The sequence below is a fragment of the Anser anser genome (genome assembly GCF_964211835.1).
Source record: "Anser anser genome assembly, chromosome: 18".
NCBI classification, from domain to species: domain Eukaryota; kingdom Metazoa; phylum Chordata; class Aves; order Anseriformes; family Anatidae; genus Anser; species Anser anser.
The window spans coordinates 1,256,792-1,280,227 of NC_139739.1; the positions used below are offsets into that span (position 1 = coordinate 1,256,792).

At 45.1% G+C, this 23,436-nt stretch overlaps 2 protein-coding genes across 2 annotated transcripts in view; both read right to left on the bottom strand.

Annotated features, from left to right (window-relative positions):
- The window catches only part of MYO18B (myosin XVIIIB), a gene marked incomplete at its 5' end in the record, with an annotated part of 62,461 nt that extends 60,131 nt beyond the window's left edge, over nucleotides 1-2,330 (bottom strand). The window contains 4 exon segments of the mRNA XM_083803740.1: nucleotides 184-339; nucleotides 958-1,024; nucleotides 2,151-2,305; nucleotides 2,307-2,330. Coding sequence (XP_083659866.1) covers nucleotides 184-339; nucleotides 958-1,024; nucleotides 2,151-2,305; nucleotides 2,307-2,330 — 402 coding nt within the window.
- An 873-nt stretch (nucleotides 2,331-3,203) lies between these two features.
- GRK3 (G protein-coupled receptor kinase 3) overlaps nucleotides 3,204-23,436 on the bottom strand; it is a 70,065-nt gene continuing 49,832 nt past the window's right edge. Inside the window, exons 11-21 of the mRNA XM_083803756.1 lie at nucleotides 22,264-22,394; nucleotides 21,375-21,469; nucleotides 20,446-20,553; nucleotides 17,951-18,017; nucleotides 17,628-17,728; nucleotides 16,307-16,373; nucleotides 15,720-15,815; nucleotides 12,667-12,829; nucleotides 11,880-12,016; nucleotides 10,769-10,882; nucleotides 3,204-10,201 (exon numbers count right to left, since the gene is read on the bottom strand). Of these exons, the coding sequence (XP_083659882.1) occupies nucleotides 10,040-10,201; nucleotides 10,769-10,882; nucleotides 11,880-12,016; nucleotides 12,667-12,829; nucleotides 15,720-15,815; nucleotides 16,307-16,373; nucleotides 17,628-17,728; nucleotides 17,951-18,017; nucleotides 20,446-20,553; nucleotides 21,375-21,469; nucleotides 22,264-22,394 (1,241 nt within the window). The 3' untranslated portion in view covers nucleotides 3,204-10,039. The remainder of the gene's footprint in view (nucleotides 10,202-10,768; nucleotides 10,883-11,879; nucleotides 12,017-12,666; nucleotides 12,830-15,719; nucleotides 15,816-16,306; nucleotides 16,374-17,627; nucleotides 17,729-17,950; nucleotides 18,018-20,445; nucleotides 20,554-21,374; nucleotides 21,470-22,263; nucleotides 22,395-23,436) is intronic.

A 23,436-nucleotide genomic window follows, 5' to 3' on the forward strand; every position in this document is an offset into this window, starting at 1 on the left:
ATGCACAAACCTGTGCAGTGCACTGCGAGCCTGAATCTCCCCATCTGAGCCCCGAGGGGTGACACCAGGGCAGCCCTGAGGGGTGACACCAGGGCAGCCCCGAGAGGTGACACCAGGGCAGCCGGCCACCCGAGTGCTGCAGGGAGGGCGTGCAGGGCAGGGCATGATTCGCTCGGTACTCACGTCCTCTTTCACAGTGGCCTTGGCTTTCTTCTTCAGTCTCGCCTCCTTGGACTCCTTCTCGGTCTCGCGGACGAGCTGCTTGATGAACCCCCCAGGAATGACAGAGAGGAGCAGGGGGGGTGCAGACGGCGGGGGGGCCCGGTCTTCCTCCCGGATCTGTTTGCAGGAGCAGAAGCTGGGTTACGGGGGCAGCGCGGGGACACGCGCCCCAGCCCAGCCAGCCCCGCGGGGACATCAGCGGCACGAGCGTGTGGGGGCAGCTGAGCCGAGCACCAAGCCCCGCTCTGCCCGTGCAGGAGTTGTGCAGGTTGCCAGCGAGACCCCCAGGCTGGCACGGGGATGCTGCATTCAACAGGAGGCCAAGTGCTGGAAAGAAAAGCCCCTCGTGCTGCCGAGGGCACGGCAGCTCCAGCCTGGCCACCCAGGGTGGGCTGCAGGGGGCCGAGGAGCTGCTGACGGCGTGCGGACCCGCAGGGCCCTCCGTGCTGGCCCCGACCGCAGCCCCTCGCAGCACAGGGCTTCCCAAGCTGCTTGCCTTCTGCCACGCCACCACGCAGCAGCAGCGCCCAGCACCAAACCCTGCAGGCTCCCCCGAGACTCAGCCCTGCAGAGAGCCCCCAGCGGCAGGGGAATTGCTCAGAACGGAAAATTCAGGCTGCCAAGTGCCCCGAGCTGGAAGGCTTGGAAGCAGCGTGAGCTCAGCGACGTGCAGGGCAGGGGCAGGGGGACGTGGCTGGCTGCGGGGCGTCCCCTCCCGCCGGCCCCGACCAACACTTCCCTTCTGCTCCCAGAGCGCGAGGCGCGAGGAGATGGCCATGGCGGCAGCGAGACCGGACGGTGCCTTACGGAGAGCCAGGTGGAGAGAGAGGAGAGAGTTAGCGAGGGGTGCCCACCACCCGGGGCCGTGCCTGGGCCGGGGGGACCCTCCTGGGACATCACCAGTCCCGGCGGGCACAGAGACAGGAGCCTGGCGGCGGCCATGGAGGGTCCGGGTCGTTTTACAGCCCCCCCGGGGAGCGCACGGCCACGTGCAGCCGCCTCCGGCCCCGGCGTGGAGCAGGGCCAGGGGGTGCCGGGAGGCGGTGTCACGGGTGGCGGTGACACCGGGGCGGCGCAGGGTGCAACCGTGCCCGTGCCCCGCTTAGGGCTGATCCCGGCTTCACCTGTCGGGATCATTCAGGCACCGAGCGGGCCGGGGCTCGCCGGGCCCGCGTCGCCTTGTACAGTAAAGGGCAGGAGCGGCCCAGGAGCCCGGCTGAGGAATGTCATTTGCCTTCTTGGGCGACCGCCCTGGGCGCCACGTGTCCCGGCTGCCACCTGCCCCACAGACCCCCTGGGGACTGGTGCTGCCCCCACACCGACCCCACAGCAGGGCCCTGCAGCCATGGGGGGGTGCAGCCCCTCACTGTGCGGTGTGGAGCCCCCAGCCCACACGGTGCCCCTAGCAGGGACCCCGTGCCTGTGGGCCACAACTGGATCCATGGGGAAACTGAGGCACAGAGGGGGACGTGCCTCAACCAAGCCCACGAACCAGGGCCAGGACCACCATCAACACCTCTTTTTCTCCCCAAGCTGGGGCTCAGGATGCGGCCCCACTTGGGCCACAGCCACATGGGTCTGGTCCCCAAACCGGAGCTGCCCGGGGCGGGGCTCGCTCCCACCCCCCTGCCTCCCAGGTCCTGGTGGGAGCTGAGGCCACCGAGGGGTCCCCACCACCCTCCAGCACAGGACAGGGAGCGCCCCATCCCCGTCCCCATCCCCGCTCCCACCGCAGCCCTCCGGCACAGACCGGCTGCTGGAAGCCGCCCCCGGAGCCGGGGCTGCTGCTATCGCCCTTCATTCCCACCTAAAAATAGCCCTCCCCACCGAGGGGCCCAGCCTTGGGCTGAAAGCGTGGCCAAAACGCTCCGTCTGGGCCCCGACCTGCCCCCCCGCCCCCGAAGACCACCCCGCGGGGTGCCCGTTACCTGCGTGCGGTGCCGGGGGCGCGGGGGCTGCTGGCCCACGCCGGTGGCACCGGGCGCTGCCGCGGTGCTGGACCCCAGCGAGCCGGAGAGCAAAAGGCAGCAGGGGCAGGCGTGGCGGTGGGGCTGCTGCCTGCGCCTCCCCCTCCGCCCCTCGCCGCGGTGGCAGCTGAGGTGACACATGTCACTGCTAAAAATACCCCGGCGAGGCGGCTGGTGGCACCGGGGCCTCGGCTGGGAGAAGCGAGGGGGGCAGCGTGGGGCACCCCACTGCCCCCACCCCGCACACGTCTCCGCGCCCGCCTGGCCCCGCTCGGTGCCGCTGCGGCGCTGACACCGAAGTGCCCAGCCCTGGGGCACCCAGGGAGGCGCAGGGAGCCCTGGTGGCAGGGGGCCGCGGGGAGCCCCAGGGTTTCAGCCTCCCCGTGCCCCCAGCGAGAGCGGCCCCACGGCCCCAGCTCCCCGGGGCGGGGGCACCCCGGCACTGCTGGCACATCCCAGCGCTGTGCCCAGGGGTTCCTGGGGGGCACGGGATGGGTTTTCAGGCTGCTGCAGCACACCTGAGCTGAGGATCACGCTCAGAGCCCCCCAGACGGTGGCTGGGGGAGCATCGGGGGCCCTCACACGCAGGACCTGCCGCCTCCCACCCTGTGGAGCAGCGCCTTGTGGAAAAAGCCTGAAAAAATACTGTGCCTGCGAGCGATGTCTCCTCTGGTCAGCTAAGGGATTCACCTCCGTGATGGGGCTGCTGTGGGAAACAGAGGCACAGGTTTGAAGAAAAATTCAGAGAAATCCATCAAAGGCACCGGCTCTCCCCGTGGGGGGGTGGGCAGCAGCAGGCACAGGGTGCGGCAGAGCTGCCACCGTGCCCTGTCGTGTGCAACGTGCAAGCCCCGTGCCCAAGGCTCTCGCCACGACATGGTGCTTCCTAAACTCTTCCCACCTTTTTCCACCCCAAGGCTGTTTGTCGGGAAGAACTGCGGTCACCTCGGTTCAGCTCCACGGAGGGTCCGGGAACAGCCACGAGACGGGAAAGGACCAAGCGGCAGCACACACTCAAATGACATTTTTTATTGGGGTTCTCTTTGTATGAGAGCAGTTGACCAACACACAAAAGCAGCTTAGCTGTTCCAAAATAATCCTTTAAAAAAATAATGGCAGAATTAACTAAGTGTGGCACATCACAAGTTGCGGAGGACTGTAAACTCTGAACATAGTCTCTGTGAAAAGTACTACCTCACACGTGCAGTAGTATATACCAGCAAGGGGCAAACCCTCCTCTGCACAATAAATATGAAAAGAGCCAAGTACATAAAACAAATGATGATTCTCATAGATACAATATCTAAAGTTATTTACAGATACTGGCTTTTCTTACCATTAAATTACACATTGAAAACAGGTTCTCTGTCAATATATTTCTTTAAATCACTAGTAGCTATTCATGTGAATCTGCTCCTTTTTTTTTTGAAGGACTGAATTTAGTCACTGAAACAGTGCTCATGAAAACACCTCTCATAGGACACTCTCACTTTATTCTGTTTTTCAGACCCATTTGTTGGTTGTCTCACCCGCTCTCTCCCTGTCCTCAACACAAAGAAGCCCGTCACGGCCGGAAAGCCTCCTGCGCCGCTCGGCAGCTACAGCCCGCGTCCGCCTCCTTTTCCAGCCTGGCAGTGCAGCGAGTTACACCGACCCCAGGAACTCCCGGCCTGCTTCCCGAGCCCGTCCTCAGGTTTCCGAACGGCACATGGCTTTGGCACCTGCCAACTCCGCGGCAGCTGCCCCGCGCGAGCACCGCAGGCAGAGCGGCGCAGTGCGGGCGCTCCCGTCCCGACGCAGGAACCAGGGGGGACCGGGTGGGAAGGGGGAAGCAGGGCAAGAGCCAGGGTGGGGGAGAGCAGCCCCCTTGTCCTGCTGCGGGTCCCCCCCCCGGCACCAACGCCGCGTGTCGGCGAGGAGGCGGCTTCGCCGGCAAGGCAGGCGCACAACAGCTCGCCCTCGAGATGCCGCCGTTAAACCCAAACAGGGACCTGCTCCACGCGCCGCAACGGCTGGAAGTTAACAGCGCGTGCTTCGACGCCTAAATGTACTCCTCAAACCGCAGAGACCGCGATGGGAAAGCAGAATTATTTTTAGCAAATGAGTTATCTGATGAATTTAGTGCTATTTTCGTACCCTGCCTGGGACGGGGTGCCTGGCTTTGTTACCTACGGATCCGCAGCAGCGCTCCGGCACAGGTTTTTGGCCGGCTGAGCTCCGGCACTGCCCCAAATCACTTGTGCGCTCCGACTGCGGCTCAGGAGCCCCAGGTGAGCTGCTCCCTGGGGACCTCCGGGGCTGCTGCCCGCGGGGACCATCCCAGCCACGTCCACGACCACCTCTGCCAGACGCCAGCTCGCCCATCCCTGCCCTACGACCCAACCGCTCCGTAGTAGCTGCTCGACGCAAACGGCTCCGAGCTGACGGCTTCCTGCCCTGTCCCGGTGCTTCAAGTTCTACGGCCTCCCTCTCCATTAGTTCATTAACTTCACAATTAAAGAGCGCTTTAAATATCTGCGCTGACTCTTCCCTGCCCCGATTTAAGGTCATTAATTCTTGTTCCACCCACCGCAGAATGTGCATAAAACGTCACTCACCGGAGCGCTGAGGAATAAAGGGGGATTTATAGCTCCCAAATGTGGGGTTATTTGCAAGGATTTTTCAGACGTTTCTGCATTCGTAAGCCATTGCACCTAGAGATGGTCCTGACAATGCATGAAATTCTGTATGCCTGTAGCAGACGGGTTACTTGGACAGACTGAAACTATTTCCATTTTATTATGAAAAACAGAATAAAGCTGACTGATCCTGTTTGAAAGGAACTGCCGTTTCTTCAGACAAGCTATACATATATGGAGCAGAAATTCTGTGGAATGTCAGAAGTTGGAGAAACATGTATTTAATAAATAATATAAAATGCTTTTTTGTTAAAATAGAATTCTTGGTTTTATACCTACATAGCATAGCAACCTTTACATAAACAAAATAAAGCTGAGTCTGTGATGATTAGTTTAACACAAAATAAAAATACAATTTAACAATAGTATTAAAACAGCCAATGTTCAATCCACACAATATGTACACCATGGAACAGAAATCAACAGAAAACAAAAGTAGATTATCTTGAAATTCCTCAGACATTTGGATATACATATGTTCTCTGTATATTTTAGATATTTTCCTTTTTTTTTTTACAATATTAAAATTAATACTATGCTTTTTCAAAATACGTTTTTCAGGTTTTTCCTTTGTAGAACCGACTCATCCCTTATATTAATCAACACAACTAGAACTATTTACTTTCTACTGTACACTTCAAAATAGTCCTTCCTCCATATATATTTAAAGTGTGAGCATTTCAGAGTTAAAGTAACTGTGTCATCGCCATCTGCTGCGTGGGGACCAGTAAAAGCAGTATGGATTTGGTACACAGACAGGTAACTGATATTCAGGAAGCATCTAGGCCTTAAACCGACCAGCTGCCAGGAAAAGGGCAACGCGCAGAGCTGCGGGGACTCCCCTTTCCCCGAACACACTCCCTGCCACCTGAGACCGAAGCCCCACCGTAACTGTGCAGCACTCAGCCCATCGCTCCCGCGGACGTGAGCCGCAGAGCCGAGCCGCAGAGCCACGCCAGCATCACCAGCGCCACAGCTCGGATCTGTTTAGCACCAAATTCACAACACTTCTATTATCTGAACACCGGACTGCGAACACCTGCGTTTATTTTAAAACCAAACCCAACCTGGTGATCCCATTCACTTTTTTTTTCCCACCTCAGCAGAAGGAGGAGAAGAAAACTGCTGCTGCTTTTCTGAAGGAGAGCTGCTGGACTCGAGGGACGTCTGCCCAGAGGCACGCGCCCCAGCTCTGGGTGTGGACGCCTGCACCACACAGCACAGCGCTGCCCGCGTTCCCCAGCCACGTCCCGCGGCCACCAGCGCGCTCAGAGCCTTTGCTCCGGAGCCCGGCGGGGGCACCACATCGGTAACATCAGCACAAACTGGATCGGCTCCAGATCTGCGCCACCAGGCTCATCCCCAAGTGGCACAACAGGACCGCAGCCTTAGACCTCGCCGGAGCAAAGCTCGAGCATAAATAACATCAAGAGGCTGTAAAACTTAGGGAAGTGGATAGCCTGCAGTTGAACGAAGGATTTTATATAAATACGTTCCTTTAACAGTTGCATAAGTATGCAAAATAATCACCAAATTTGAACAACAGAATTGCCAAATTTACGCCGGCGATGACAGGACACCTCAGCTGGCACGCAGGGAACTGGGAACACTTGGCAGCACCTACCGTGCTCGTGCCCCCAGGGACACACTGCTTGCAGCCCGAGTGACTGGTGGGGTGCTTCTCCTGCACTTAAATTTCAATTCATCAAAGTCTGAACCCGGTAAGATTTTGCTGTAACCCCATCTTTAAATGAGCCATTAAATTACAGCAAGTCCCACACATCAGAAATGCCACCACCCTACCTCACAGTGGGGAGAAAAAAAAAAAAGGAATAGAAAAGAACAAAGAACAGAGCCCCAGCTCTTCTGGAAGTTACTGCGAAGCCCCTGAGTCCAGCTCCCACAGAAATCACACATCTTTCGACAATCACGTCATCCACGCACTTGCTTTCCAGGATCTAGTCTTCCTGCATTTATCAGCTCATACATCGGACACAAAGAATAACTAGAAAATAATCCCTGCAACACAGACAGCATGTGGATACATCAGGGGAGTATTCGATATGGCTTTATCTAACATCTCGTTTTCTATTTTGAAATGTAAGAAACAATTTCCCTACGTGCATAAATCTTCAGTACAGAAGCATTTTTTATAGGACTTTCAGAAGATTTGTTTAAAAATCTGTGCTTAATCATTCACTTGGTTCTGTTGATGCCTGAAGCTCTAATTTCTTTTATCTTTACTTCCCTGAACTTTAAAAAAAGCCATACCAATGTGGTCAACATGCATAAATTAATGCTGTGCCTTACTTTCTCAGTGTTCAACAAGATTTTCTACACGTACACCTGAAGACCCTCATCGAGAATAAGACCATCAAGCATCTTTGCCCAAGAAAAACCTTTGGAGAATTTAGTACCTAGACCGGGAATGACCAGTTAGGGGTAGTACGGCACACCATGCTTTGGATGGCTGAATTTCAGATTTCTCCCCACACCACGAGATCCAGATCTTTCCGCACAGAATTTCCCTTGTTGCTGGGGCCGTAACGTGGCCAACGCGCGCGGGGTTCTTGCTCCGGTAACCTCTCCTCCTCCCGTACGAGCACGGCCGTGTGTGAGTGACCAGTACAGAACTTCTATAGATCACCAAGAAATCAGACTACAGCACAGAAATGCTGCCTTTCTGCCCCGGCCCCACTCCCGGCCGACGCTCCGGAGCGGTGCCGCGGATGGCACTCGGCTGCCAGCCAGCCCCCAACCACCGCTGACGCAGACGAGGCAATCAGGCCCAGGTTAACGAGCGTGTCTTACGGCCCTCCCAACTCCATTACCCTTCAAATATGCCTATTCCCGCAAGTCATGCACAGCCCTCGTTTGTCTAATACCTGTGTTTCTGAGGCACCGTTTCCCAACTGCAGATCCACCCCACCTTACGGAGCCCAGAGCTACGGTGTGCTGCATCAGAAACTGCCAACCTCTGCCAACAAGGACCTATCGTAAAAAGCAACTGTGGAAAACAACTCAAAAAGGAAAACAGAACCAGTGATGAACTAAGAAAACATGAACAAGTTACAAGAGAGCTAAGAGAAGAGTTTATCGTAACTGGAGTTTTCTTCCCAAATCAACAAGAAAAATAAAAGCATTGCATGGTATTGCAGGAAAACCTTAATGACACCCAGTGCACAGGCAACACCAGTAAGATGAGACATTTTGTATTTCAACTTCAGTAAATACCACAACTTCTCCTGACAGAGGATGCTGAGACACTGAACATCACTTACCAGCAAGAAGGACAGAGACGTCAGTACTCTTTTCACAGAGTAAATCAAAAAATAAATGGGAAAAACTCGCAAAAAGATATCTCCTGACTCACATGGGGTATCTCCCAAAACACATTTTTCCTTTTAAGCTGCACCAGCCTGTACCTAAGAGTTTGCACACTTGTGAAAGCACACGCTATGCAGTTAAGCCACTCTCACTTTTAGAAGCAAATACATCCAACTTTATCACTAGAGTATTCAGAATAAACAAATAACTTTCAAAACAATTCTCCTACTTATGCCAATTTGTAATATTTTTCTACAAAGGACATAAGTCTACAACTCTGTGGTTATCTGCTAGCAACACAAGCGAGACAAACTGTGCACACCAGGTGGACAGAGTATGCTGTTGGTGCAGCTTCTGTTCCCACTTACAGAGATGCAGTTCTCACCATCTTCAGGGACTATGAGAGCTGTACCACTGTAACTGGGCAGAAAATGTTCTCTAAGGCATTTACAGAATCAGAAAAAAAGCTTAAATTCGGCCCTGACAGAACTCTTATAAAACATCACAATGACTCGGGAGAGGCTGACATCACATGCTTAAAGTTGTCTAACAGTTAGGGATTATATCGTTACTTTTGCAAAGAGTTTCCACATGACATGACTGATGTCTCAAGCAGAATTAGTACAAATCTGGCATTTGATTAGCTCGTTTTGTAAGTTCCATCCTCAGTATTCTCAGACTGTTTTCAATGTGGACATTTCGAATTCTCTAGAAAAGAAAATTAAAAACCCTTTTGCAAGCCGAGCCATGTGATGTAAGCACGACCTCCAGAGCTCAGCTACAGTGAAAGTCTGGGATAGCTATGCTATGAGAACACACTTGCTTATGTTTTGTGTACAACAGACAAGGATCCACAAGTCCCGTAACTGAAGAGTGATCCAGAATACGTACCGAGGTACCCAGACATCTTAACCCAGTACATGCACTAGAATGCATTGGATTTGAATAATTTCTTTTTAATTTTTAAAAAGTGCAGTTGACCTGAAATGGAAAAGAACTGTCTTTATATTCACTGTAAACTTGTCAAAAGGAATCTGCTCTTTAAAAACTGTGCTAAAATAGTCAATTTATACAACAGAGCACTAGATGAAGCTACCATAAATTCCTCTTCACCAGTTATTACTCTATTGTGTCAGTTATAGTACTGCATATACGTAGAAGAAGCAAAACGGTGGTAGCTACTATTACTGAGTACAACAAACCAAGTGAATAACTTGAGTTCAATGTTTCCATGAAGTAGCAATAACATTTAAACCACAGGACAGTTAGAATTCAGTACTTTGAAGTGCATAAGAGTCACACTGTTGATCATCAGCAGTATGGAGAAAGGTTATTATAAAGTCAGCAGTAATGGTCGGAAAGAACATGGCAACACGACAGATTAAAGGTTATCCAACATGGCAAGTCTGCAGCTCCTTCCAAAGTTGAGGGATTTGTCGGTATCACACACAAGTGTAATTCTAGCCAGCAGTAACCACTTCAGTTTCCAGGCTTGGTATGCACCAAACAAGGGTATTGCAGAGAAAACAGCATCTTCCTTCCATCAGTAGTTCTAGAGTAACGGACCGTTTCCAGACACCGCCAGGGTGCAGGAATGCATGGGAGCAATATGCAGCCTCTACATGTGATAGTTTCCACCACTGCTAGGAGCATGAATTCACTTGCCATTGTTCCAGTCTTCACCACCTCCAGAGACAGAGTTCTGACATTATCCCATGCTGTAAACATCTAATTCTTCCTCTCCTAAGCACATCCCGCTTCCAGGACTGCACAAAGTAATTCATAAGGATTCTGTGAAACTCAACATGTTCACGCAGTAGCTTTCCCTAAGTGAACTTTGTTCTCCTACAGACCATTGCTATTCCTGTGGCTGAGCGGTGGCTTTGAAAGCTCTACAACTGTTGAGCGAGATTTATTGAGAAACTTTGGAGCCCGGCGCAGCAACCTCTGTGCCTCAGTAAAAGCTTCTGTCAGCTCTTTTTTCCACTGAACAAATTCTGGGTCACTCTGAAAGAGATACAGAAGTAGTTTGGCACTTCATAGTAAAACGGCCAATAGCGTCTTCTCCTTTCGATAGCACTTAGAGCAACTTATTTTAATTTCCTGAGGAAATGAATAACTGGATGTTGAAAATACACAGCCCTTTGCTTCTCCATCGCCCTGCCAAAGCCAGGCACAGCAGCAGCAAGTACAGATGGTCCAAATCCTTTGAGGACTTGTGTACTTCCTCCTTTGCACACACATCAACTACTATGTACCAGCTGCAGTGAATTGCGTGTGCCAACACAGCCTTAGAACTCATGTAGGTTGAGAAGTTTTGAGGTTTTTACTTACTTATTAAACTCAGCTCATTTTGGCCCAAATGCCATTGAAATCCATGACAAAGTGGCACACCTGCAGGTTTCCTACCTTCAGAACTAGAGCGTGATACGAACTTCCTAGTTTCACTTAGGTTAAGGTTTGCTACATAAAGTACACTAGTCGACACACAACGGGAGGTCCTGAAAAAATGCTCTATTGTTCTATCACATGTAAAACGTCTGACTAAGAGTTATGGAAAAACAAGTGTCTTACCTCACACTGCAGGACAAACTGTTTTCCTCCTTTAATTCTCAGTAAGATGCATTTCTTATCTTTAATTTGTGTTTCTTCAACCGATACTATTTGTTCCATTGTCAAGAGGTTTTGCTGTAGTTATTTACAAAAATAAAGCAGAGAAATCATATGAAAAAAATCTGTTGCCCATCAAATAAAACCAATGGCTATTTTTTTCTGGATCAGGCACATGAATGAAGTTATGAACATTAACAGTCATTTACCAACTTAACAGCACTGTCATATCAAACATTCTTTACTTCTGAAGAGTGAGTAGTGAACTAAAAATAGATTATAAGGTAAGAGAGATTTAGCAAGGGGCTTGGTTACTTAAACAGAGACAACAAAATATAAGCTAAAAGAGCCAATAATGACAGTATGAAACAAGAATCTACAAATAGGTGTGTCTACATACAAAATATTCACTATCTTCCCTCAAGAGAGTTGCATATAATTTTATATATCTTCCAAACATTACTGCTGTTTAAAAAAAAAAAAAAAAGACCACCTTACTGACTATACCAAAAAGCTGAAAGGGAATACTTAAGCACCATATACTGACAAAGAAGTAAACATATATAGCAGTTTGCAGCAAAGCTTTCCCTATGGACCGTAAGATGAGAATATTTCAAAACTCCAGACCCTTACTTAACTAAACATACAAGTGATCTGGCTACTACATGATCACAGCTGGACTAAACTAAGGTTACTATAGCATTTTCTTTGAAATAAAATGCTATAGCATTTATGACCTTACCAGTTTATGTTTTTTTGTATAAATAGTCCAGCGGTCCTAAATGAAAAATGACACCATGAACTACCAAATTACTTTAAAAGCACAATAAAACAAAGTAAACAGGTTTCTCAAGACAATTTTATGTTTCCTCAATGCAGTGTAGCTACCCATTAACTAAAGCAAAACTTGAGATAAGTTTCCTTGAGTAGTGACTCAAATCCACTAGGCGATTACTCAGATGAAATTCTCCTTCTGTGGAAGGTATATCTGAGTATGAATTCTCAGATTTGCCTCAAGAGCCACCTGCCTCTCACGCCCCTGGAAGCTGCTGCTCCCTGGAGTAACCTCACTTACCCGTGACTCTCCTTCTCCTCGCCATTCAAGTCTGTTTGGGAAGAGGTAAAAGTAACGACGTTGCCACTGAGTCAAGAATGGGTTCCCCAATTTCAGCATGTATCCATGCATGATACAATCCTTCCCAAGTGCATAATCTGTAACAACAGGAAACATCCGTGTGCAAAACAAGGCGCTGCCTAAAAACACGCTGCAGATGTGCTATGTTGACGAAGGACGTAGCCCGAACGCGTGACTCAGTGTGCTACCAACAGGCGTGCAATCGGGGTTCTGTGTGCACAGGCACACACCGAGCCAATTCTGCCTTAATCATGTGAGCTGATGAGACTGCAGTGGAGTAACTAAGAACTGAATTTGGTTCTTAAAACCTGGCTTACTATTAAAAGAATTTATGTACTGCTAACCAAAGTTCAGAGTTTGCGGTGCAACATTCTCATGCACGCCAGTGAAGTTTGCTGTGAAGGACCTCGTGTTTTATTCCGTCTTCTTTGTAATGATAGCAAATCCCACATACCCTTATCTGAGCACACACCATAAACAAGAACGATGAAAGGCTGTACTTAATAATCTTTAAAAGACACTACAAAAGACTTTCCAAAACATTATGCCATCGTACAGCATTTCAAAACATTAAGAAACATCTTAAGAAACACAATAGTGACTAAATGAATTCTAACAATTACTGGTGAGTGACAGTAATATGAGAGTCTGTTGTGTGGAACTTCAAACACATGAATTACTACTATCTAGCAGTAAAAGATGAAGAGAAGTGTATTTGAAAGATTACCTTCCTCATGGCCAAGCTGCTTATTTTTAGCCCTTTTTCTGGCCTCAATTTTATCTGTGTCTGCATTTACTGCATCATAAACAGTTTCTGCTACTTCTTGCTGCCAACGCTCCGATATTACCAGAGGGAAGTTCTTATACAATTCCTGGTCACTATCAAGCAGCTTGCAAGAGAAAAACATAAAAAAACAGCATTTTAGTAAGTTCTACTATTCTTGTCCCCAGAAGTTAATCGTTTTCCATATAACAGGATTATTTTAAAAGATGCACTGAACTCTAACCTTACCAGAACCGACAGGTGCCAACAAGAGAAAGCAGAGATACTAATTTAAGCATAGATATTAATTTATACGGCAAGAACAAACAACCTGTTCAAAACTTGTTTGGTTTGAAAGCTCTAAAAGCCTTACTTAACCTTGTCCCATTATGTTCTCTAGTTTTTACATTTGGTAATTATTTAAAATGCAAGTAGCGGATTCTTAACTTTGTTGCATAATCAATGTTAACAAAATGCCTAATAGTATTAAAAAGTTTGTCTGCACAAAACCTCCAGTATGACAAATTAAGTATAAATAGATTATGCAGTATTGGGCCTCTAAATTAAACAGTACCTTTTAAACAATGATGCCTTCCATGCTTTCAGAACTTAATTGTACATTCCTAATAATAAACCTCTAAAATTCAGTAATGAATGCTGCAGACCTCATTATTTTCCTTTTATTTGGCTTCCTTCTCCCTTCACCCTTAGCTATATGCAGTACTTGCACTGAACTGCACTGAAGGGACCGAAGTTCAAGGTCTTCAGAAGGGGCACTGCTTGGTACCGCAGTACTCTGGGTTTAGCCACAAGGCACTCAGATGCGGCACAAAAAGCGATCCATGTTCTCAATACACAATTATTGAAGATTTTCATGTGGGGATGGGTCAAAACTCTCCTCCTCACTTGCTTCAGCTTCTGCCGATCAGCAGAGAACTGGACTTTTGTTCACGGCGCTGTGCCAAGGGAAGAGCCAGCCCCCAGGCCGCAGCGACATCCATCCACCGCTGTCCCCCCAGCCTGCCGCCTCCAGGGCACGCGTCCCTCGGGGTGTCACGGGACGCACCATGGGGTAAATATAACCTGCAGCAGTAGCGAGGGGAGCCCAGCACCCAGCACCCGACGCTGTCGCACTGAGGAACGCCCGGCGGCAGCTGAGTCGGAGGGATGGGGTTACCGAGCCCCCTCCCAAGGGTGGTGGTGTCCCCGTGAACCTGCACGGCCGGCAGCCGTGCACCGTGTCCCCATCCACTTGTGGCTAAGGACAGATTTATCTTACGGGCAGCCCGAGCAAAGGTTACACAAAGTGATCTGGGTGTACAACTGACAGGTACAAGCCTTGAGGAGAACATCAGATCGATCACCCTAAAGGAGTACAAAGACCACCCGGCTTCTTGCAAGGTGTTCTTCTGGAATTGACTTTACAAATTCTGGGGTTAGAGCATTTCAGAACTTCAGGGAGCTGGTAACCTGTTAGTCCAACACTGACACCGAACATGTGAAATTTTCTGGGATAAAGAACATCTTGGGATCTCTGCATTTCTCTTTAAACACGTAAAATCCTTTCTATGCCAACTTCTGTAATCACAGCAGGTGACGCTGACAGGCAAGTTCCTTTTTTAGGCACAGTGAGTAGCTCACATGTTTTTTTGCTTATCAAGCTTACAGCAATTAGTTTCTCTCCTGACTCACTTCTGTAATAACAAGAATAAAGTTTGATCTGTTGAGGAAACGAATGATAAAAGCAGCAAATGGGACAGACCTAAGAGAAGCAACTGGTGTCCCAAAGCCCCCGGGGAAGGTGCAGGAGAGGGGATGTACCACATGGGTCGGGAATGGGCCAGCAGCTTTAATGCCAGTTTTTATTTTTTCCTTTGTATGGTTTTCCTTAGATTTTTCAATAGTATCAGGACCTGGTAGTTACTCTCATTACTTTTCTAACTTACAAAGATGCTACATTAACATACAGTTTGTTATTTCCAGAATTTTCCACCATACTGTCTGAACATAAGGAAGCACTATTAAAACATGTTTTAGCACAATTTATCCAAGCTTTCACTAGTATTTTTCTCCAAAATAGGTTTTCAGATGACTGGACATTCCTCTGGTAATATACAGCACTGTGGGTACAAGGTTTCAACTGCTAACTGTACAAGAACGTATTCAAAAATACTGCATTTACAGAATGAGAAGTCATTTCCAGAAATAACTTCTAAAAATCCGAGACAACTCTCAAATTATCAACTGCATGTTCTCCAGCATTAAAAAAGAACAAAGGAAAAAAAAAGACCTCCTTCAGAACATCAAGAGGATTCACATTCCTAATGTGTTTTGCAGTTGGAATATGCAACAGGAAGATAATGTTAAATAGTAACACAGGTTAAGAGGATATTTTTTCTCCTTAATTCATTGCCTGAGAGGTGCGTTATACATTCTGTCTTCATGTGCTATTCTCATTTGCTACTGATACCCAAGATGTACATGTAACTAATCCAACAAAGAACTTCACCAACAATAAAAATGTTACTGCGATTCCCAAAAGCATCACCCTAAGAATGTAAGAAGTTACAGAATTATTTAGGATTTCTACTGAACGTACATTTAAGTCAAACAATGTTCTAGGAACAGCATTTTTTTTTCGCTCCCCATACCAGGAACTAGATACAATTTTTAAAACTGCAAACTATTAAGTATTCCTGAAAACGGAGGATTTCCCAGAATTTGTCTGGCCATTTGAAATATTTGTTTTTATCATATAAACATTTGGATACGAAAGTAGACTTCAGTCAAACTAAAAAATAAAGACTTGACAAGTAAAAAACATAACCACCAACAACGAAAAACAGCCAACCAGCCCAAACTACCACTTCATAAGGGCATGGATTAAGTTTACAAACCTGAAAACAGTTCCTTGCACATTCAGTAGCCCCTGAAGCAAAGGAATGGCATGCCACACAGGAAGAGATGAGTACAAGAGTCAAAGTGCCTTTCTTTACATATTGTTTAAAGTTGTATACCTTAATGCCTTTAGTGTCCTCTTCATCAAATGACCCAATATCAAAAGCGTCCGCTGCATTTACTTCTCCCCGGGGAGGGATCAATGGTGGAGGATACTGGAAATTCAAAGCAGCATAATTACTGACAAATTAATGGACATTATTTCAATACATTCTGTAGATATACAAGGCCTTTTAATTCTTTGCACAAAGTACACAGGACTGTGCAACAGAACGTCATTTAAAATTAAACTTCAGCATAAAGAAATTCTCCACTAATTTAGGAAAAGCTTTTGCAAAAACTCTGCAGAAAAAAGAACAAAACAAACAAACAAAAAAACAACAATAATGCATTTTTGAGACAGCCAAGCAGAAGAAACTACATTTTCATTTAACCCCAGTAACATAATAATTCAGTACTACTGATCAGGAAGACTTCTGGCAATGAATTCCCAACAGTTTTCATCAACCATTCTCCGTGCTTTCGCGCAAGTGAGTATCTGTTCTGGTGACAGGAATACACAAGTTTTCTATCCATCACCTGTTCAGGCATACTTTCTTTTTACTGCTTTACCAAGTAAATTATGGTTACTCTCTTAGTCCTTTACCTTTTGTAAATACACTTGCTGCCAATCAATCCCTTTGAAGAAAGCATGTTCTTTTACTTCTTGTGCACTGCAAAATGAAGGTAACTGAAGTCAACAAAACGAAAGGGCCTTCAAATCAAATATCTTTGAGAAATCTAAAGCTTTCAAAGGTCAAGCATTTGTATCACTTGAAAACATCAGTAAAATGCTTTCTCTTTCAAAAAAAAAAAAAAGTATTCCTAAGTAAACTACAAAAGAGAAGACTTTAATGTGGAAACATTGGAAAAAGCTCTAACTCTGGCAAACAATCACCGTCATTTTTCTATGGTATTCCATCATTTCTAACAACAAACAGTTCTCTTCCATTGTCAGATCCCATACGTTACTTCTAAATAACAAGCTTACTCTACTCCATTTGATATTATACCTCGTTTACGGCAAAGTAAACAACTGCTCTTGATAGGCCCAAGGATGCAAAGCAATTTCAGACAGGCCATTATCATGGAGGGCTCCATGATACAAAAACGATTAGAGCACTTCACTGGAACTACAGCCAGCCTCAATAGGCACTACTAATTACAGGTAGCACACATTGCCAATGATTTCTCAACAGGTCTTTACTCTTCTCATAGTTTTCTTTCCCAGTCTCATAGAAGAAATGCACTGGGTTTTTAAATAGGTGATAACAACAATTTTAGTTAACTAGTCTATAACCAGTCTTTCGTTAACCAGTCTATAAACAAGATAAGCACGGCAGAAGCAAATAGTATTTTGTGATCAGTTAAAAAAAAAAAAAAAGAAAGAAAATAGTTTTTTCCTTAGACTCGTTAAATTAAACATTTATATCTGGAAAAAGGCAACCCAAAACGAAAAGGACGTATTCGTGGCTTTCCATGCTTGTTTTGTTGTATTTTTTTTTCCTTTATGTTATATGCTTATATATTGCTAGCTGTGGTGACAGCTGCAATACAAGCAATGAATTTTAGCTATTAATATGACCGAATGAAGTATTACAACTTCATCCCAATAAGGCAAAAACAAAAAACAATAAAGGGACAAAAATATGAACATCCGCAATCAAATATATACAAACACCATCTGATATGAGCATGATTGCAGAGAACTTGGGTGGAGAAAAAAGTGTCTTTAATGACAAGAATTGTCCAAAAATTTGTACAAACCAAAGGAAGCTGAAATGTAATTCCATGCAACTGCACTTTTTAATGTTTTCTTAAAAAAAATAAAATCCTCACAACAGGAAGCTGACTTTTACTCGAAACTAATTCATTCACTTACAGAGAAGTGATTTTTAAAGGCAGTGGTCCAAGAAGATAACACCTACCTTCTTCCTTGGCATCCAAGCCTCTTGCTAACATCCCGTTGCAGGAGCCCTTCCAAAAGGGATTTTAGTTCAGGAGAAAACGAATCTGGTAACTCCACATTCTATGAAAAAAGATGTACATAAAGAGAGGTTTCATTACAGAAGTACTGTGATCTGCCTTCTCCACACAGGAGAGCAGCATTCTCTGATAGTGTTTGTAAACAACTCTTCCATGTGTAAACACAGCTTTCTCAGAAAGCAGGCTATATAGTTCCACTTTTTAGAGGAAATGGGAGTTTAGTAAACAAGAGGAATGTAACTGCAACTGTCACCATGATCCTTACCACGGTGAGCGTCATCCGGTCGATCTCATGCTTATCTTTGGTTTTGTGCTGTCTGAAAGGACTGTGACTGTAGAAATAAGAAAATGCACTAATAAATGTAAAGCCATAACATATCAGGTTATTTCAGCTGTGGCAACCCCAGGAAAGAGTGTAGCATCCTTTTAGTCCCATTCTTCCACCTCATCAATCCTGTCCTGCAGAACAATAAAACAAGTAGTTTTAAAGATGGTGTTTCAAACCCCTCACCAATTATATCTGTGTCTCCTAAAACACAGAACAGCTCCATCTAACCAAAGAACCCTCAACAGCTATTTTAATACAGATATTTAAGCACATCGATCTGTACAACCTACAGTCTTACAGCTGATCTATACAGGAAAAATGAAGTAAGATCTCAAAGTGGATGAAACAGAAGATATTCATGAACACCACTACATTATTGACTGGGAAGATATTTGATGATGTATGGTAAATTATCAGCTTTATACTTTTCCTCTTTTATTATTCCATTTTTGAGAGTTTGAATGTTTCCTTTTAGCTACAGAAGACCTTAAAATATTATAGATTTAACCATGCAGTACTTAAACAGTGGTGTGAAAGAAAGCAGAAACTTTTCAGTCTGAGATATTTTTATTGGATCTAGGATATATTCCTTATTTCCTAGTTGTCTTCAAAACCTCATGCAAATGCTGTTTTTCAAAACTGAAATATTATTTACCTATCAATACACTTGTTAGCTATTATAAATCATTCTGTGCTGCCACCTGGCAGTGTGTTCTAGCTCGTTTCAACTGAGGACCGGCTACTCAGGAGTTACTTCCCATTTATCTTCAAAATCATTACTAAGGAATGGATCTGATGGACTGAGCAGACCTTCAGTTTTGTTTTTAACCACGACAGGTAACAAGGCAAGAGAAAATGGCTTAATATGAGGCCGGATAGCCTCATATACTTTGACAACGAGGTTCTGAGCAGATCAGGGAAACAAATGATTCACTGCAGACTTATGGGCAGGATTTTCTGCCAGATTTAACTTATTAAACACCAAGAAATGGCACCATGTGCCCAATCCTCGTTTGGGGATACAAGTTGCTTAATTGGCTTCAGAACAGATTAAGGAGGATAGTTCTCAGTGAATAATGCTCTGGCTTCCAGCCAAGCACTGACAGCACCCCGCACATCCCTGTCAGGAAGAATCGCAGCCCACAAAGACTGAGCTATCCCCACCCTGCAAGCCCAAGTGTTCATGGTAAACTGGATCACTTATCTCTAGGTGCTATTTCTCTCATCAAGCAACTTCAATTACGTGAAGGAAGAATCACGCCAGGGTCAGCCAGATGCCCTAGCCCCCTGTGCCTACACCCTTTCCAAAAGAAAGGCTCAGAAGAAAAGCTGAGGAGTCCACAGTGGTCCTCTGCAAGACATGCTCTCCTTTTTCCTCCCAGCAAACCCAAACTGTTTGGTGTCTTGCTGCCTACAAAATTCTTCAGTGAGTGATTACAGAGATGGATATTGCTCATAGCTGTGTGATGCCATCTAGACTTATAAATGCTTTATTTTCCAACTTAGATACCGTTGCTTTATTTATTTGCACACCTACATTTAACCTATTTTGTGAACAATTAACATTAACTGATAAGGCCCTCTACTTCCATTCAGAAGTCACAAACTTGTTTTCCTTTATACAGTGTCTGGGATGTATAGAGGTCAAGAGCTTATAATTAATTATGTGCAGGGACACAGTAAAATTTAAGTAATGAACAATCTTTATAAAGAAGCACTTGGAAAATCTTTAAAGATTATCTCTGCTTTGCCATTGACACTGAGGATGCTATTTTCAACACATACCTGCCAATCACTGCTCACTGAGTGTTCAGATAAATCCCTTAGTCTTAAATTCTACATACACACACAAAGTTACTGAGAAGGTAACAGTTGACAAAGCTGTAATTATCTTAACTTTTATATACCAACATGGCCAAATTCTGAAACTGAAAGTATCCACGCAATACAATGTATCCAAAAACTAAAAAAGGAAAGATTTGAGTATCATGCTAGAAAGGGAACAATGCAGCAAGGATTTTCACCTTAAAAGAAGGTCTTAAGCCTGTGATGAAGTCCCTAATTCAACAGGGCTGCTAAGTACTTTTAAGCAATGAATCACATATTCATCTAAAATGCTTAGTTACTGTCAACAGATCAGTAAATTGCTATCAGTAGAAGTCAAATCAGATCATCTACCTTCCTCACTGCCCCAAACCTGTACATACTAAAGGAAGCAGGGCTTGAATTATGTTGGCTTTGGAAGCAAAAAAAGCCTACTTTAATCTCATGTGCAGATGTGATCTAATGTGCAGGGAGGACGGTAAAATATTGTTTTAGATAAAATATACTATATTGCATATCAGTATTTCAGGGGACAGACAGTGATGGGGCCCACGCAATAAAATAAAAAAAGAAAGAGAAAAGCAGATGTGACATGAAACTTCACTCACCCTCTCAGAAGTTTGAAAAGCATGCAGCCTAACGAGAACCAGTCTGCACTGCTGTCATATGCTGTTCCCTTCTGGAGCACCTCTGGAGCCATGTACCCGTGGGTACCTCTGAGAAGTAGAAGGGAAAATTTTGATTACAAATAAATCTACCATTATAAAAAAAAAAAAAAAAGATGCATTTTTTCATTAAGATAGTCTCATTTAAAAAAATATTGTAAAACGTGATTTTACTTTGCTTTTGCTTTGGCCATACATACTTATGCATGTTTTCTGTTTATATCAATCTCTTGAGGATGTATCTTGAAACAAAACAACAGAAAACAGAAATGATAAGGCAAACTGAAGCAGCTACAGTGAGATGCAAATCTTTTAAGATATGACAGGATGAAGCTTTCCTTTTTGCATAACTCCTGAGACTAAACTGGGGCAAATGAGGACCTAAGAATAAGACATGCCAGATAATCCACACACAACACAAGAAATTCAGTTCCCAGTTACAATCTGATGCCAAGAGGCAGAAAGGAACACAATTTGCCTTCAGATCTAACAAAAATCCAGAAAGAGAATGGCAAAACAAATCTTGTTTTTTAGTCGGTTTCAGAATATTTAATTATCCATTTAGGACAATTAAAACAATCTGGTGCTTTAACTCAGTCAGGTTCTTATCTTCTCTGAACAATGAATCATCTCGAAATAATGTGTCATCTTCCAGCCATGCCTACACATCAGCTGCTACAACTGTGCAGGAAAACAGAAAGAGGAGTCTGAAAAACCCTATCAGAGTATCCAGCATAGCCGCCTTATAGAGCAAGCCTGTGCCACACAAATGTTATTTTTTTCCTTTAGGCAAAGTTAAATAATGAAGACACATAAAGGATTTATTTAGCAATGATTATATGTGCAGCAAAGCCCCCATACATACTACTTACACGCTAGCATGTGGCTTCTTTTTGGAAAAATCACAGGCCAACCCAAGATCTGATATCCTTACATGCCCATGTTCATCCAACAAGATATTTGCAGGCTAGAAATGCATAAACACAGAAAGGTTACTGCTTGATATTTTTCAGACATCAATACATGCTGGTTATTGCTTCTAAAAAAAACAAACACAGAACTTATGAAGTGAACACAACAGACACTTTCTGGATAAAATCTACATTCTAACAGAGTACTACCATCAGCTTCATAGGGATATTACAAAATACTGAAGAATAACAGAAGAGAAAAAAATCAGACAAGGCTTGAAACAGAAGGCATGTGAAAGAATAAAACCATTTTGGCTTCAAGTCTACACTGCTTTTGTTTCTTGACAGAAAGGTCTGTGTGCAGCTCTCAAATCCTTTACTGACAATTTACAATTCTGTTCTTTCTGTGCAAACTTTTTCCCCACTTGCCTTGACACCTGTCCCACGTGCACCTGTCCCAGAAGTCTTCAACTTCCCATTTGCCAGTGAAATGCTCCCCAGCCACTGTCTCCCTAATATTCTCCCATCACACGCTCCCTTTTCTGGGGTTTTACAAACTGAGTATACCTCTAAATTAATGGCATCATTAAGATGGTAAATGAGATGAATAACAGTGCATGGGATTTACTGTGGCACAAGGAAGCATCTCCCAGGCCTGTTAAACTGGATGACAGCATGGATTAAAACTTTGTTAAGGAATTATTATAAAATTTAGTGAAAGGTAAGCAAATAATTCATATTCTTCCCAGGAACAGATTTCAGATAAGATACTTCACTTCTCAGCAGTCTGGGCTGTTTGCTGCTATCCAGCTACAACCTGTGTGGATGCAGACCCTATGTTAACGATTACCTTTAGGTCTCTGTATACAACAAAGCGATTGTGCATGTGTTCTAAACCCAGGATGATTTCAGTAGCATAAAACCTCATTTCTTTTTCAGAAAATACTCCGTGCTGGGAGAGGTGGTAGTGCAAATCTCCTCCTAAAATTAGAAGAATTGATATGCAATTAGAAGAACTGTAAAACCTTGTTTCACTGGCAGACAGCATATGGGGGGAGCAGCTTAGCATTTGTAGGTTCTAATACCCCATGGAACACAGAGACCAGACCTACACACGGTGACAAAATACCCAAGAAATTTAATAAATAAACTGGATTAATCTGAAGCTCCATTTTAGAAGTGCATTTACTTCATACATATTTGCAGTCAGTGACTAATCTAGCAACTGAGTCTTAAGGCAAGGGATTTCCACAGCAAGTAAAATGCAGTCACACATACAGGTTTCTGGAGAACTGAATAAATTAGCATATGCAAACATTCACGCTGGGATGTTTTCACGCTTTCCTAATCAAAGAACAGGCACAATGCAACGTCACTCTGTGAGCTAATCCACACCATCAACACATCAAACAGAGAATATTCCCAGAAAACTGTTTCCGATCAAGCTGATTTAAAACAATCAGCTGGAATTTGACCTACTCTTTAGATTTTAGTGAGAATCCTCACTTGCAAAACACCAGAGCCAGTCTGTTACTTGCAGGATCTGAGCTCTATTTCTTAGTTAAATTTCCATCCTTGCAACACGGTAGGTGCCGAGGTGCTCCACCTTCAGGTGTTGACCACAGAACCACAGCCACAGTTCGAGTGTAAGTCCCACAGTAACTCCTCTCTTTCAACACTGCCAATTACTCTCCCTGGGTTTCCTCATAACAGTTATGCTAAAGTTTTTAGGTATCTTTTTCCTTCGAGATGAATGCTTCTCCCATCTATCTTCTTTGCAGAGCTCCTTATAACAGTCCTTTTATTTTTATTCTGAAGGCTGTGTCCCTGATCTCCTCATACATTTCTCCACATGACCATCACTTCCTCAAGCTTCCCACCTACTAGTTTCTCTGATATCTTTGTTTAAATCTGTTAATGCTATAAAGTAACAGATTTTTCAGTCTGCTCTACACATGCCCTGGTTTAGGTCAGTTTATGCCTCCAGCTCGCAGGCTGATGCTGTGCACCTCAGTTTATTTTC